This window comes from Euleptes europaea, chromosome 7 (genome assembly GCF_029931775.1).
Source record: "Euleptes europaea isolate rEulEur1 chromosome 7, rEulEur1.hap1, whole genome shotgun sequence".
Classification (NCBI taxonomy): Eukaryota; Metazoa; Chordata; class Lepidosauria; order Squamata; family Sphaerodactylidae; genus Euleptes; species Euleptes europaea.
Window position 1 is genome coordinate 51,313,628 of NC_079318.1, and position 15,059 is coordinate 51,328,686.

At 42.3% G+C, this 15,059-nt stretch overlaps 1 protein-coding gene across 1 annotated transcript in view; it reads left to right on the plus strand.

The window, feature by feature from the left end:
- LOC130480751 (spermatogenesis-associated protein 7 homolog) overlaps nucleotides 1–14,677 on the plus strand; it is a 70,080-nt gene extending 55,403 nt beyond the window's left edge. Inside the window, exons 7-10 of the mRNA XM_056853373.1 lie at nucleotides 138–184; nucleotides 2,172–2,249; nucleotides 3,138–3,195; nucleotides 14,549–14,677. Coding sequence (XP_056709351.1) covers nucleotides 138–184; nucleotides 2,172–2,249; nucleotides 3,138–3,195; nucleotides 14,549–14,677 — 312 coding nt within the window. The remainder of the gene's footprint in view (nucleotides 1–137; nucleotides 185–2,171; nucleotides 2,250–3,137; nucleotides 3,196–14,548) is intronic.
- The last annotated feature ends 382 nt before the right edge of the window (nucleotides 14,678–15,059 follow it).

Here is a 15,059-nt window from a genome sequence, read left to right on the forward strand (position 1 = left end):
TGTGCGCCATAAGACCCACTGGTAGTTTTCATAATGGGGCCACTGGGACACTAGCTGTTACAACACAAGGATACGGGCCCTTTCAAGAATATAAAGCAATTGCTTCATTTCTTTTTTTCTGCTTTTAAACATTACAGAAACACAAGCAGACTTCTATTTCCCTGCAAGCTCTGCTTCAGGCAAAGTAAGTGAATTGTTAATCTGTTATGTTGGTCTGTGTTATGTTAGTCTCTTGTAAAAAAAAAAAAAAAAAAGGTAAAGGTCCCCTGTGCAAGCACCAGGTCATTCCTGACCCATGGGGTGACGCCACATCCCAACGTTTCCTAGGCAGACTTTGTTTTACGGGGTGGTTTGCCAGTGCCTTCCCCAGCCATCTTCCCTTTACCCCCAGCAAGCTGGGTACTCATTTTACTGACCTCAGAAGGATGGAAGGCTGAGTCAACCTCGAGCCTGCTACCTGAAACCTACTTCCGTCGGGATCGAACTCAGGTCGTGAGCAGAGACTTGACTGCAGTACTACAGCTTAGCACTCTGCGCCACAGGGCTCCCTAGTCTCTCGTAACAATGATCAAAAAAGAATGCTGGACACCTTAAAGACTGGCATTGTCAGCGTAGTATAAGTTTTTATGGGCTTCAGCAAATACATCAGATGCATGAAGTGAATTCTCAGCCAGCAAGGAAGGGGGGGAAATGAACAAAGGGTTAAATGGCCTAGCTTGTGATATTTCTATGTAAAAGCGTATTGAAAAGTACAGTGATTATTCCCAACAGCTGTAATTGGTGATAACAAGGACACTAAATTTTGTTAAGAAATCCAGAGTCTGAGAAAATTGTCAGACCTGTTTTGCTCCTGGCTAATACTGTCAAACCTATTGGTGAACTAATATAGCCATTTCCTGTCGCAGTCTCCCTTGGAAATTCCTTTGTTGGAGAAAGCTGACTTTGAGGCCAGCAACAGAGTATACTGGAAGACTGAAAAGTCCTTCAATGTGTTTTTGAATGTTGCCACTGAGTTAGATCCCATGGAAAATTTGCCATTTACAGACATGGGGCAATTTCCACCAATAGCACACTTCAGCTTCCCCTTCATTTTGTTCTTGGGCAACCCTTGTCCCTCAGAAACAATATTTTTGGATTTTTCCTATTTATTGTTGGCAAATAATGGAGGGGTCCAGGCCCCTCCCTTCCAGTGGCCTACTTCCCAAGTTCACCTGTGGAGATCACCCAATGGCCTCAGAATTAGGAGAGTAAGGGGTTTCTAAGACTTGGCTCCTCCTCCTCCTCCTGCTTCCCTGTCTAGCAGCCTAGCTGGGGCAGCTGGGTACTGTCCTCATAATAACCTGCTTTTAAAGGAGGACTGACAGGCAGTGCATGCCCTCTGGTATCCCCTGTACTATGGCAACAATTGCTCTCCCTGCAAGAGGTATGGAGTCCCACCTCCACCCAAGCCACTAAGGATCAGCTGTTGTGGTGGTCATGACAACACAGGGACAATTTAGAAGAAGAAGAGTTGGTTTTTATATGCCGACTTTCTCTACCACTTAAGGCAGAATCAAACCAGCTTACAATCACCTTCCCTTCCCCTCCCCACAACAGACACCCTGTGAGGTAGGTGGGGCTGAGAGAGCATGACTTGCCCAAGGTCACCCAGCTGGCTCTGTGTGTAGGAGTGGGGAAACCAATCCAGTTCACCAGATTAGCCTCTGCCGCTCATGTAGAGGAGTGGGGAATCAAACCCAGCTCACCAGATTAGACTCCACCGCTCCAAACCACTGCTCTTAACCACTACACCATGCTGGTGTAGACAAGCTCTTGAAGTGAACCTTGATGTATGTATCTAGGGTTGCCAACCTCCAGGTACTAGCTGGTGGTCTCCTGTGTCAGTCTAGAGGGAAAAACAAGGGTAGCTTCATATGTACAAGTCAAACAGGTAAATTCTATTGATTTTAATGGGAGAAAGTCATACATTTTTTTAATTTCCCACTGAAATCAGTGGCACTTAAAAATAAATCTGAAGCATGCCCATCGGATATTTTCATAGAAATAGGCAGCCTCTCACCTAAGCAACTGAAAGTGGCCAGAATGTTAGTATTTGGGATAGAGGGCAAAAGCCCAAGGAACAATCTTTCCTTAACAGGTTTGTCCTAATGATCTGTTTCATGTTGACCAAGAGAGGAAGAATTGAAGTACCTTCAATTTCTTAAGGAGGTTACAAATGACATTTTGATTAGAAGCTGTTACCAGAACAAGTGAGTGCTCAAACTTTCTTCCTTTTTTTATTCTTATAAAGGAAATAATTATGGGATGCAGAATGCACTTGTGTACTCCTGAGTGTAATGTCTTTCATGTTAAGGTCTCTTCACATACTGCAGCTTACAAGTGTATACAAAAGGAGGGACTATGCATGGAATGCTGAAATGTTGTTAACCTCAATCAGTATTCACACTAATAATGTATTTTAAATGAAGGTCTTGAGTATTCATTTTAGCGCCATTTCACACACCAACGTAGACCTTAGTTTACTACTGAGCAGACACTTGACAGGGAACTGCAGGCAATCCTTGCTTTCCCCTGAGTGTAGCTGGATATTATACCCATGTCTGGATGCGTTGCGTTCACATTCATTCTTAGATGTACACCCAGAAACATGAGTGAACTGGCCCTCCAAGCTGTTATAGTGGAGATCCATTCTTGGTGCAGTCGCTAGAGCATTGGGTTAGGATCTGGGAGACCTGGATTCAGATTCCTAACTCTGCTCTAGAGTCACTGGAGGTAGTTGTTAATTTCCTGCATTGTGTAGGGGGTTGACTAGATGACCCTGGTGGTCCCTTCCAACTCTATGATTCTATGATTTCAAGCTAGTCATTCTCTGTGGGTTGCTGTAGGGCTCAAATAGGGAGAAACCATCATGTATACTGCCCAGAGCTCCTTAGAGAAGAAGAGGGGGATAAAAATAGATAGCATTGTTTCTTATCGAAGCAGTAATTACTTCATACGAGTGAAGGAAATCCAAGGGTGAATATCCAGGACCTATCTTTACTGCTTTGAAAAATAGTATCTATTTTCCTTGTTGCTATTTTTATTTTGGTTCTCTCTTTGAGTCTCTGCTGATGTATATTTCCCCCCTTCTTTCTAAGGGCGCTTGGTGATGTGTTTCAGATACATGTTAGAAACGGAAGGTGTGACCTTGATGAGGTGAGCAAAAATGTCTTTTATTAAAGGCACTGTTGCAAGCAGTGGAATAGTCCTACATCTGTCTAGAACAGCTTGGGCTGCTACACTTCTTAATTAAAAGGGGAATAAAAACAGATACCTGCATGAAGTAAAAGCCACAGGGTGGGTTATAGTGGGAACAGGCAAAAAAAAGTGATTCTCCCCATACACCCATAGCAATGCTTAAGTAAAAAATAAAAATAGCCTTTGATGAAGTACTTAGCCTGCATTCAGCTTTAGATGAAGGGAGACCCGTCTTGTGAAAAATGTTTGCTGCTTCTTCCTTTCTGCCGCTTTTACTATTTGGAGCAGCAAGTAATGCCAGGCAGGATTTGTAGTCCTCTGCTTTTAGAAATGGGTCAATGGATATGTGTGATAAAGTACAAAGCCATGCGACCCACTGTGAAGTCCTCTACGGTTCAAAAGCCCTTGTTTGGAACCTGTTTTGATGGTGTAAAGTGCATGTGGATCAGAGCCAGGCAAGTGCAGGTCAGCTTGGTGTGTGGCCTTTGACTCAAATAAAAATACCGATATTGAGGATGTTGGGTGGGCATCTGATGATCACTCAGACATCTTGGAAGTTATTTAGCTAGACAGAGAAGGGCAATATTTCTGGAGTACTTCAGATAGTATTCACTGGTGTTGTTATCTGGGGGGGGGGGTGAATGTGCTTATTAATAGTAACATGCACTGCTGGAGTTCCAGATCTTTATTCTTTAGATGTATTATATATGCTTTGACAATGACCTTGCTACAGAGGGAAAAAATGCAAGAAACAGAAAATGTGGTATGATAAAATAGGCTTTTTAATTGCATGTGAGATGTTTGCTAGTGTAATGCCTACCTTGCATTAATGAGCTGAATTTATAATAGTTGGTGGTTTAAATATGATGATAGGTATCACCTGTTTTCTCTGTTACTGAGATAAAAGGTCACATATGCTAAAGCCTCAGAATCGCTTCATCTTGTTACAAGGTAGTGTTTCTTGACTGCGTTCTCTGAAACAAGAGGTTTTGTGGGAGTTAGCCATATTCACTATAAAAGGAAGATTAAGAGGTAATCTGGATAATTACGAAGTAATGGCTTCATAGAATGGCTTTGTGTCATTCTGACTGACACGATTGTGATATAACAGGTAGTTTGGGTAACTTTAGCGTTTCAGGCATTAGTATGGGTAAGATTCATTACACTGTATAAGAACAATCAGAGCTGAATTGTAGGTTGTTGTTTTTAGAAAGTGGCATTTTGAAAAAATGATTCATTTCAGTGAACGGATATATAATGTGCTCCTGGCAAGTCGGTTCAGAATCCATCTCTTTTAAGGTCCTGTCCTACAAGATACAGATATTTTAATATCAGATGATAATGTGTTGGGGTCTGATATTTATGCTAGCAGTCCCTCGATATTCTTTTAGTCAGCCTTCAAAGTTTTTGCTGGTCTTGAAATAAAATTCTTGGTGAAAGTCTAATGGCGGATGTCTAGAAGTCACCATGACTCAAAACAGTTTATTATTATTTCTTATTACTGTTTGCATCCTTCATTGGGTACCTGGGTTTTCACCATTTTATTTGGATAATAACCCTCTGAGGTAGATGAAGCTCCCTGACAAAGTCACCCAGTGACTGAATGGGAATTTCAATTAACTGTTCCTAATCCGGATCAAATATTCTGTTCACTAAATCACACCAGCCTTGTGTTTTTTTAAAAAGAAAAAGGATGAAATCCAATAGTGTGTCCTCAGAAATCAAGGTTCTGAGAGGTCCCAAAAGAATGCCACGATGGGCCTTCTCTCCCAGCTTTCTTCATCTGGTGTGCTCTGTGGTGTATTAGAGTGTTGGACAAGGACATGAGTTCGAATTCCTGCTATACCATGGAAGCTTGCCAGGCAACTTTGGGCCCATCACATTCTCTAACCTACCTCACAGGCTTGCTGTGAGGATAAAGTGGAGTAGGGGAAAACAATGTAATAAGCTGTTTTAGGTCCCTATAGGGAAGAAGTCGGATATAAATAAAGTATCATATAAATAAAAAATTTTCTTCCAATTGTGTTGTAACTCTAGTCAATGACTTTTTAAAAAAAATCAAAATTCATTCCAGTGTCCAAACAGATTTTTCTAAGATACATTGGTTGGTAGCTTTTTTGTTATTGTTTTGGCTTAGAATACTGAATATTTTATACTGAGGCTTACTTTACCCATAAGCAGTCACTTCAGTGATAGAATGAAGAGCCATGAATGTACATTTGTGATCTGTAGCTTCAGAATCTGTTCCTTGGGCCATCTTCAAATGTATATGCTTTACTATCCTTGACAAATGTGTCCCCAAACCCCTTCTGTTCTTTAGCAAAGCCTACCTTGGTGAGTGATGTCAAAAATCCAGGTGAGCAGAAAGTATATTTTTCAAAACTAGCCACCGAGATGCATTTCTAAGTATATCCTATTTTGGGTAATGGATGGCAAGCACAGTAGCTGCAATCCAATAACTGGTTTGTTTTCTGCCGAGTATCTCTTTCTAAATAAACTCTTTCTGAGAAAGCTGTGGAGCTAAATAAGAGGGTGTCATTGTATTGCTGCCATTTGGGTAACAGCTTTAACTATACGGCATCTTACAAATGCTTTCTCACCCGACAGTTTGCGGAAATTACATCTTATACAACTGGGTGGAAAACATGTTAGCTGCTCTACAGTACTGTTGATAGCCTGTTCCCAGAGCTCTGCATTTATTCCCAAAGAAAAAAAGGATTGGGATGAGGACACTCCTGTGGTTGAGATAGCTCGACTACGATTGGTGTTGGACACTGCCGGTAGAACCTTGTCAGCAACAATTACAATTCATTCGCTCAGCTGTGCTGACAGGAATGTCTTGCCCTTGATGCAGCGCATGCAAGGGCACATGTAAGGCTGGGGTGGGAGCGGAAGAAAAAAAAGGCAAGGCCCCCAGCCAGGCCCATTTTCTAGTCAGTCAAGTCTTTATTGCATTAGCAAAAAAAAAAAAAAAAAGCCATAGAAATAATACAGAATAAGGTGGAAATTCCGCCAAAATAAAATCAATAACATTAAAATAGTAACATAATTTTAAAAATTAAACATTTCCCATAAAATATTAAAATGCAAATACAAATTCATCATTAAAATAGATATTAAATAATAGGAAGGAGAGATCATATAACCCAGAGACAAACAAAAGATGACAAGTGACCCAGAGTAGAGCAATTATGGGTCAAAGATATTATGGTCACCACGCCCCCATCATCTTTTTATGCTTCTTGATGGTGGCAGCAAATCTTGCCATTTGGAAAGTAGTGAATTTGTCCCTGTCTTTCAATAATATGACTAATGTCCCCTGATCTGACCTTCCTGGGAAACAGGATAATCTGGTCTGCAAAAATCAGTTACGCTCATCCTCATATCTTGGACACTGGAATGTGATGTGGGATAGATCCTCAATAGACCTTTGATCACAGGAGCATACTGTTTTCATTTCCTAGAAACCCCTTGATTGCTTTTGTACAGCCAGCCGGGTGCAGTATTATGTTTGATCTGCTTACCATGCATAAGGTGATATTTTATCTTCCACAGTGCTAGACATCAAGTTGCATACAGCATTACTCCTCTGTGTTTTACACCATGTATGATTATTGTTCAGACGCATCTATTTTTCTAGCCATCTTGCTGGGTCTACATACTGGCCGAAAACGCATGGGTACTTACTCTGGTTTCTTCCCAGTGTCCTCCCCGTTCCAGCCAGGATCAGTTCAAACCGGGCGGGGGGACAATCTGTGCGCAGAACCTCTCTTGATCCGTGGCGAGTCAGCGTGCTGATCTGCCCGTCAAAACAGAAAACGCTGGAGACAAGCACTTCCTGGCCGTTCAGCAAAGCACGCTCCCAGTGGTGATTGGCTGACTCACTGACTCACTGACCAATGATAGCCCTGCGCTCCCACTTTTCAAAAAATTTGGAAACAAAAGGGGGTGAGGTTGCGCAGGGAGGGGTTTGGAGGCGTGCGGGACGTTGTGACGCCGGAAGAATAGGCTCCTGTTCATCTGAAGCGAGCCAGGGGTAACAGTTTGGGTCCTCAATCGCTAAGACGGGTTTGTTTTAGGTCAACACAACGCTCGGCCAGCAGCATCCGAGGTCTCGTCCATTTGCGAGAATTTGGTCTGGCTTGAAAATGGAAAAAAGCAGGGAGGAGACTGGGTGGAGACAGGAGTAAGTGCCCGCGCGTTTTCGGCCACTGAGAGACAACCAGCTGATAAACTAGGTACATGTGCCAAAGACACAAAATGCTTTGGAAAAGGTGACTATATGCATGGCGCAGACAACATTACTTCTTAACCAACATTTTTTTAAAAAAAATAATATTGACTATACTGAAGATCAGGCCTTCAAATTATACTGAAAATTTTGCTTTTGCTCCCAAAACCTCTCTCCTCCCCCACTAAAATATGAACGCAGCATTCCTGTTTTCAAATAGCTACAAGCCAGGGATGTAGACTACAGATGCTGTGAATAGTGCAGCAAATGTCTTTGGCAGTTAAGCATACCCGGTTTGATACTGACAATCAGAGTGTGAGCCGGTCAAGGATATGTTCAGCTTGTATTACGCAATTCAAACAGCAGCCAAACGTCTACAGCTGCCTGTTAGTCAGAAGCTGAAACACAGCCGATCACAGGGGATCAGCTGGGAATCAGAGTCTGATCTCCCAGCACTTCACTGTAATCCTAACCTTGTTGGGTTAGGCACAGTAAAGCTTTGAGGAGTATAAGAAGCCACCTCACAGCTAGTGGTGGATCAGCTGGGAATGGGCATCTGACCCCCCCCCCCAAACCGCTACACAGTAAAGTTGGAGATCAGACACAATCAGCTTCTGAGTTCTCTACCACAAAAGAAAAAGGAGAAGAAGAAGAAGAAAAAGAATTGGTTTTTATATGCCGACTTTCTCTACCACTTAAGGCAGAATCAACCTGCTTCACCTTTCCCTTCCCCACAACAGACACCCTGTGAGGTGGGTGAGGCTGAGAGAACATGACTTACCCAAGGTCACCCAGCTGGCTTCTTGTGTAGGAGTGGAGAAACAAATCCAGTTCACCAAATTAGCCTACACCACTCATGTGGAGGAGTGGGGAATCAAACCCGGTTCTCCAGATCAGACTCCACCGCTCCAAACCACTGCTCTTAACCACTACGCCATGCTGGTTCATTTATCTTTCCTCCCCTCAAAGCTGGGGTGGGGAGGTACAGAAGAAGATTTGCTGGAAGTCAGCTTCTGTTCGCCCACCCCCACCCCAAAGAACATTTTTCTTGGTGCAGAGCAAAACGTCCCCAGTAGGAGATCAGAAGCCAGGATCAGATGAGAGATCTCTCATCAGCTGGGAGGCAGCTTCAGAATGGCTGCAAGTAGCCTGTTCCTGAGACTAGATATTAACACACTGTGAATAACTGAGCTGCCCATTGATTAATTGGCAGCCTGATTGGCACTGGTGAACAGGATGTAAGCCAAAATGGCAATTGTTCAAACATCCCCACTGTATGCTGGGGAATCTCAGATTCAAATCTCTATGCAGCCGCTGGGTGACATTGGACGTTGCCTCTTAGCCTATGCGCAGGTTTGCTGGGGTAAGACAGATACCAATGTGATAAATTGAAATAAAAATGTGGTAGATGTGCAGTTTTCTGTGTCTTTATATAAACGATGTGGCTGTGGTACTATGCCTTTGTGGCCACCTATAGAGTTCTCACACATGTATTTTATCTAATCCTTTTTCTGATACACTAGTTACATCAGTGTCCATCGCAACACTCCGAACATCCTCAGATAAATTATGGATTATGTGAAGGAGAACTCAGAGCAGCAAGGTGGAAGGGTCTTTTTATGTCCCAAACAGAATCAGAAGTTTCTATAGCAACTAGATCAAAGGGCCCATTTAAATCCCAAGATGAACCCATTGTTTTCCCACTGGACAATTTAGACTTATAAAAGTAGTCAAAATTTATATTAGAAAAAGAATAACATTTCCACAGTGATAAGAAGCGAGGTCTACTTTTTCACCATGTATTTTCTCATATTATTATTATTACTACTACTATTTTTTTAAAGATTAGCTCAGCTGGAGACAGTGTAACTTCTGAGTCAATAATGATAGTTGCAGCTGAGGCTGTCAGTTTTATGTAATGATTATTTGTAAAACATTGCAAATATCTGACAACACACAGAGGCATAATATAGCATCCTTTGTCTGGACAGGAAGCAATGAAGTAGAACTTAGTGAAGTGTAAAACTAGGCCAATGAATAGCACAGAATTATTATGCATAGTATTGAGAGTCAGAAATGTAAGGCATTTCTGGTCTGAGAACAGCACCAGTGCTGTTCTCAGAACAAGGCTATTTGGATGTCTCCTGACATCTCTGTCTTAAATAGCTCTATTCCATGGCCAGTAATCACAAGAATAATGGTTTTGATCTCGACACTTCCCAAACATACTAAATGTGAAAGGTACCTAATGTGTAAATTGAATACTTGTTTCAAATGCTGTGGCTTGGATCAAGTATTGTCTGAAACCATGGATTTATGAAACTAACTGTGGTTAGTGCAATTGTCCTGCGTTCAGGCTGTTCCACTAAATATGGTTAGATAGGGCCCATCAAAACAAGAACTGACGCCAAGTTGTGAAGTCTTGATGATGGCTTTGCATGGTGTTACGTATTCTATGGCAACACAGGCTACAAAGAAAGCAATGAAACTCTGATTTGTCAAGGCAAACCAGGGTTTAACTGATTGTCTGAGAGCTGAATCCTGGTTTCACAAACTAACCATAGTTATCATAAACCCTGGTTTTGTGTTATTTCTAAACTGAGCCTATGCCTGAGTTATAGGCTCTCTTCACTCATAACATGAAACCATGTATGTTTTTTTTTTAACCATAGTTAGTTTGTGAAACCATGATTCAGCTCATAGATAGTCACTTCAATCCTGGTTTGCCTTGACAGATGTTAGTTTAATTCCTTTACTCTGGTCAACTGTTTCTGTGATTGGGGAGCATGTGAGGGTGTTGCTAAGGCACAAGGTACTATAAAGCCAGGACGTCCATGTCTGTACATCTCACAAAACCTTAGTTAAGACTAAGGCCATTTATGCATGGATACTTGGACTCACGTTCACCCCCTGTCTGACTCGGTTGTCCCTTGGAGTTCTGCATGAGTTTTCCGTCCATTAGAAACAACCTCGCTGTCAGCCCTTGCAATGTCTGGATCTTCCCATTCCTCTGTTATCCTGACTCTTCCCTCTCCCCTGAGCTCAGCCCGGCTGAAATCTCTGTGCAGAAGGCTAAGCACTGGACACAGAAGATTGCTTTCTCTTACAGCCAATCACAAAGTGTGTAAAGAGGCGGGGATTCAAATACTTCCTGCTTCCCGCTTCCTCGGAGCTCTTTCTGAGCACAAGAAAGGTGTTTTAAAACCAAGGCTTGGATTTCTCCCCCCCCCTTCTTTCAGATTACTATGTTTTTTGTTCTTAAAATGCTTTTTTATGTGGCAATTGGGTTTTGGGGTGGGGAATCTTCTCTCACAGTGAGCACTGCGAAGTAAGCCAATTACAAAGCAGCATTTAAAGGGGCGGGGACGTGATTTGAGCTTGGAGGCTGCTGGTGCAAAGATTCCCAACTGGAAAGTGTGGGTCCAGCCAGCAATGAACCTCAGGTAACACTCCCATGCATAAATGACCTACCTGTGGTAAATAAACCAGCTTCAAACTTGTTTCAAAACCAAATTTGACAGACTGTAACTAACTATAATTAATGGAATGGGCTGAATTCAGTTAATATGCTAGCCATTGTCAGTTTAATTAAACCATGGTATCACATTATGCTGTAGATGGACTTTATAATGGGCAGCTTGTTTGAATGCTAATATAGCCTTCTGGTGCATGGTCTAGTATATGGAGAACAGATTGTCCAGAATACAGGACACCTTTGATTAATTGATTTGGGTAATATTCTATGAAAGAAGAGAAAAGAAGATTTGCAGTTCCTCTATTTCCCACACAAAATAACAACATGATCTAGAAATAGGTCAGACTCAAATGAAGCGGAAAATAATAAAGGAACCACTGTTCTGGTGTTCTTCACCATCATTCTCTTACAGCCCGTTCCTGAAGGGGAGTAGAGAGTTGATGTCTGGGGACGGCACAGCCGTGTCACCCCCTGAGAAGCGTCCTGACCAGAAAAAAAATAATTAAAAATGAATTTTCTCAAAAACCCAGTGAAACTCTCCCATTGACTTTCACAGGGCTATACTGCACCATTCAGGGTCATTCCTGGGCGGAAAGGGGTTTGGGATCTGATTAACCAGCGCCAGCATGGGCACTCACTTCCCGGATTTCACTGCCAGCGTGGCAGCACTAGCGGCCAAGGCATGTGCTGCTGTGTCGCTCCCTGCTGCTGGCTTGTGCCCCTGCACTAGTGTCCATGCCACTTTATCACGATACAAAGTGACACAGATGCCAGCGCAAGGTCATGCCAGCTCCTATGGCCCTTCACACTCCCCTCTCAGGATTGCATGGTTAGCCTACAACAGGCATTGAATTATCACATTTTTAATAACTAACCTGTTGTTCAGAGCTTTGATTTGAAATAATAAGTATTATTATATTTAGCATGAATAATACTTTTTAATGGCTCCTTGTGTGGCTGGTATTGTTACTCAAGATGACTGGCTTCTTGCATGAAAGTCACTACAATATATGGAATAGCATGGATCCTTCAGGTAATTCACTGTTTTCTTGCAATCATCACAAATGAATCTATGTGGGAAATTCAGTGTCACCTTGAGGTGAAGAAAGCCACTAAATCATTCATTTTTGAACAGTTGTTGCTATGGCACTAATACATTTCAGGTCTCTGCAAGTGCATAATGAAAAACCCTACAAATGAGGAAATAGCCCCAATTGTGACACATGATGGATTTCTTGCTTTTTATTTCTTCCTCATAAACTTTTATTTTAAAAAAATTCCTTCTACTAAAATTTAGATTGCCCTGTGTGGCATTCTCGAGATTAAAGTGCCAAGGCTGAAAATAAAGGGCAAGGGAGGACACAAATTTGCATTCTAATTCTTGAACAGTACGATGAGCAGGCTATTAAATAACAAGAAAGTAATATATAAGTGGTAAGGGAAAGAAAAATGGTATAGAGGTATACTGGCCCAGCTTAAGCAATGAGAAAGTGCTTTGAACAGGGAGAACATAGCAGTTGCATTTGGGTAGTAATAAATCGTGACTGCTGGCAAATCTCTGTGGACTTCCAATTGGAGTGTTTTATTTTTAGGACAGTAAGGTGAAAGATTTATCAAGGAGTTGAGGTTCCTGGCACAGTGGATGACATTGCTTCCATCATACCTGGTATTTAACACTTCCGTTGTGATCCAGCCAAGTCCAGTTGGTTTCACATGCTCATCTCTCCCATTGGACTCAATACAATATGTAATCCAATCCTATCCCTGTTTACAATGAAATAAATGCCAGATGGTTAGGCTTACTTCCACAGAAGTATTCTTAGGATTACAATTTAGGTTTGGCTAGACTGAACCCCGAAGGACCATATCCTCTCATACTATCTAGCCCACTAGCTAAGATCTGCCTCTCAAGCCCTGCTCTCTGTGCCCCCCCCTGGCCTTCAAAGGTGAAGAGATGGAGACTATAGACAGGACATTTTCTGTGGTAACACCTCACCCTTGGAAAGCCCTCCTCTTTGAGGCTCACCTGGTGCCTACTTTTGAGAGCCATTGTGGTATAGTGGTTAAGAGTGGTGGTTTGGAGTGGTGGACTCTAATCTGGAGAAGCGGGTTTGATTCCCCACTCCTCAACATCAGCGGCGGATGCTAATCTGGTGAACCGGGTTGGTTTCCCCACTCCTACACATGAAGCCAGCTGGGTGACCTTGGGCTAGTCTCAGCTCTCTTAGAGCTCTCTCAGCCCCACCTACCTCATGAGTTGTCTGATGTGGAGGGGGGAAGGGAAGGTGATTGTAAACTGATTTGATTCTTCCTTAAATGGTAGAGAAAGTCAGCATATAAAAACCAACCATTCTTCTTCTTCTCCGCACCAAGCCAAAACACATCTTTTTAACCAGCCTTTAAATTAGGGGTTTTATCTTTATAGCTTTGTTGGATCTGCTTTATCAGGTCTGCTTTTATTTTATGGGTAGTTTTATGCTGCTTATGTCAAATGACTTGTTTTTTTAATAGCTTGCTTTTTATATTGTGGTCAGGAGAACCCTGGTGTTCTTTACAAGCCTATCAGAGTCTTTTCGATGAAAACGTGGCAGCCAAGTTTCCCTGAAAGAAGACATCCCCTCCATTACTGATCTTTCCCTGCAATATTCAGCTTCAGGAGAGTGTTAGGTGTGCTGCAGGATGCCAGGCCAGCAATTCCATATGAACTGAAAGGGTTCGATAGAACTGCCTCCCCCCCACACACACACACACACAATGATGTGCTGCAACACTCAGAAGTTCCTCAGCGGAGAAGCTGATGAGGAAAAAGTGCTCTGAACGTTTGAAAAGCACCACTGCAAAGGGAAGAGTGAACACCAGGCACCCTGTACAATTCACATGCTTGATGCTTTTATCCATATAGCCCATCAGATGTTCCAGACTGCCTCTGGATGGACAGAAAGGGAGCAAGAGACAGAAAGCAAAGCTGGACATCTGCAAGTTCTAAAAAAGCAGGGAGCAATGTGTCAAGACGCACATAGGCATACCCATTCCTTTAAAGGCCTACATAGCTTGGGACCGGGGCATCTGAAGGACCATCTTCTCCCATATATTCCTGCTTGGGAATTAAGATAACAGGGAGAGACTCTCCTGACTGTCCCACCAATTAAAGATGCTCATTTGGTGGGTACACGATAGAGGGCCTTTATTGTGACAGTTATGGAACAGTCTCCTCAGGGAGGTGCACCTGGCCTTTTCATTGTCAATCTTCAGGAGGCAGTTGAAGACATTTTGATTGGCAGTCCTAACTGGGGTTTTTAAACTGTGACTTCTATGGGTCTTATCATTGTTTTTATTGCGGTTTTTATGTTTTATTCATATTGTAAGCCGCCTTGAGTCCCACAAGGGAGAAAGGCGTCTTTTTAAATAAATAAAATTCCTAAACTATCTGGGATATCATTTGAATTGTGAAAACTTTATACAATTCAATGAGACTCCTGCAGGAGATATTCCTAGTGGATTGTACCCAAAAACCTCTGTTGCCCAATGTAATCCCAGAAATACATACATAGCCACAAACTCCTCTCTTTCTCTCTCTCTCTCTCCCCCCCCCCATTTTTAATTAGGTAAAAATGCAAAGAATTTTTCATGCCCTGAAGGAAGATTTGAACTACTGCACTGATCTGCCAGATCCTTCTATCAGTTACTCTGGCTTGGAACACAGGAGTGGTCGCCTCATTGCGCCAAATATGTAGCTATTGTCTTTCCAGTCTTTGTGGTGTACTGTAGTATCTGAGTGAAACAACTAGAATTTTCAGGTATAGAAAGAAATTTTCCAAACAGGTAGGAGACAAAGCAAGGTAGGCCTGGACTGTAGAATAAACCTTATTTACCATACCTGACATTCTAATTTGCCATGGGTTGGAAAAAGCTGATGTAAACAATGAGGTGAAGATGGATACGATTTCATCTTATGCCCCCCTTTCACTGCAGAACCCTATAATGTAGTACATTCTTTCTTTGTGACAGGATCATGCATATATTTTTTAAAAAGCACAAAAAGAGGAACATAGGGGGATGGGTGTGTCATTCATCATAGTGATATCACATACAGTTGATCCAATAGTGCTCACAATA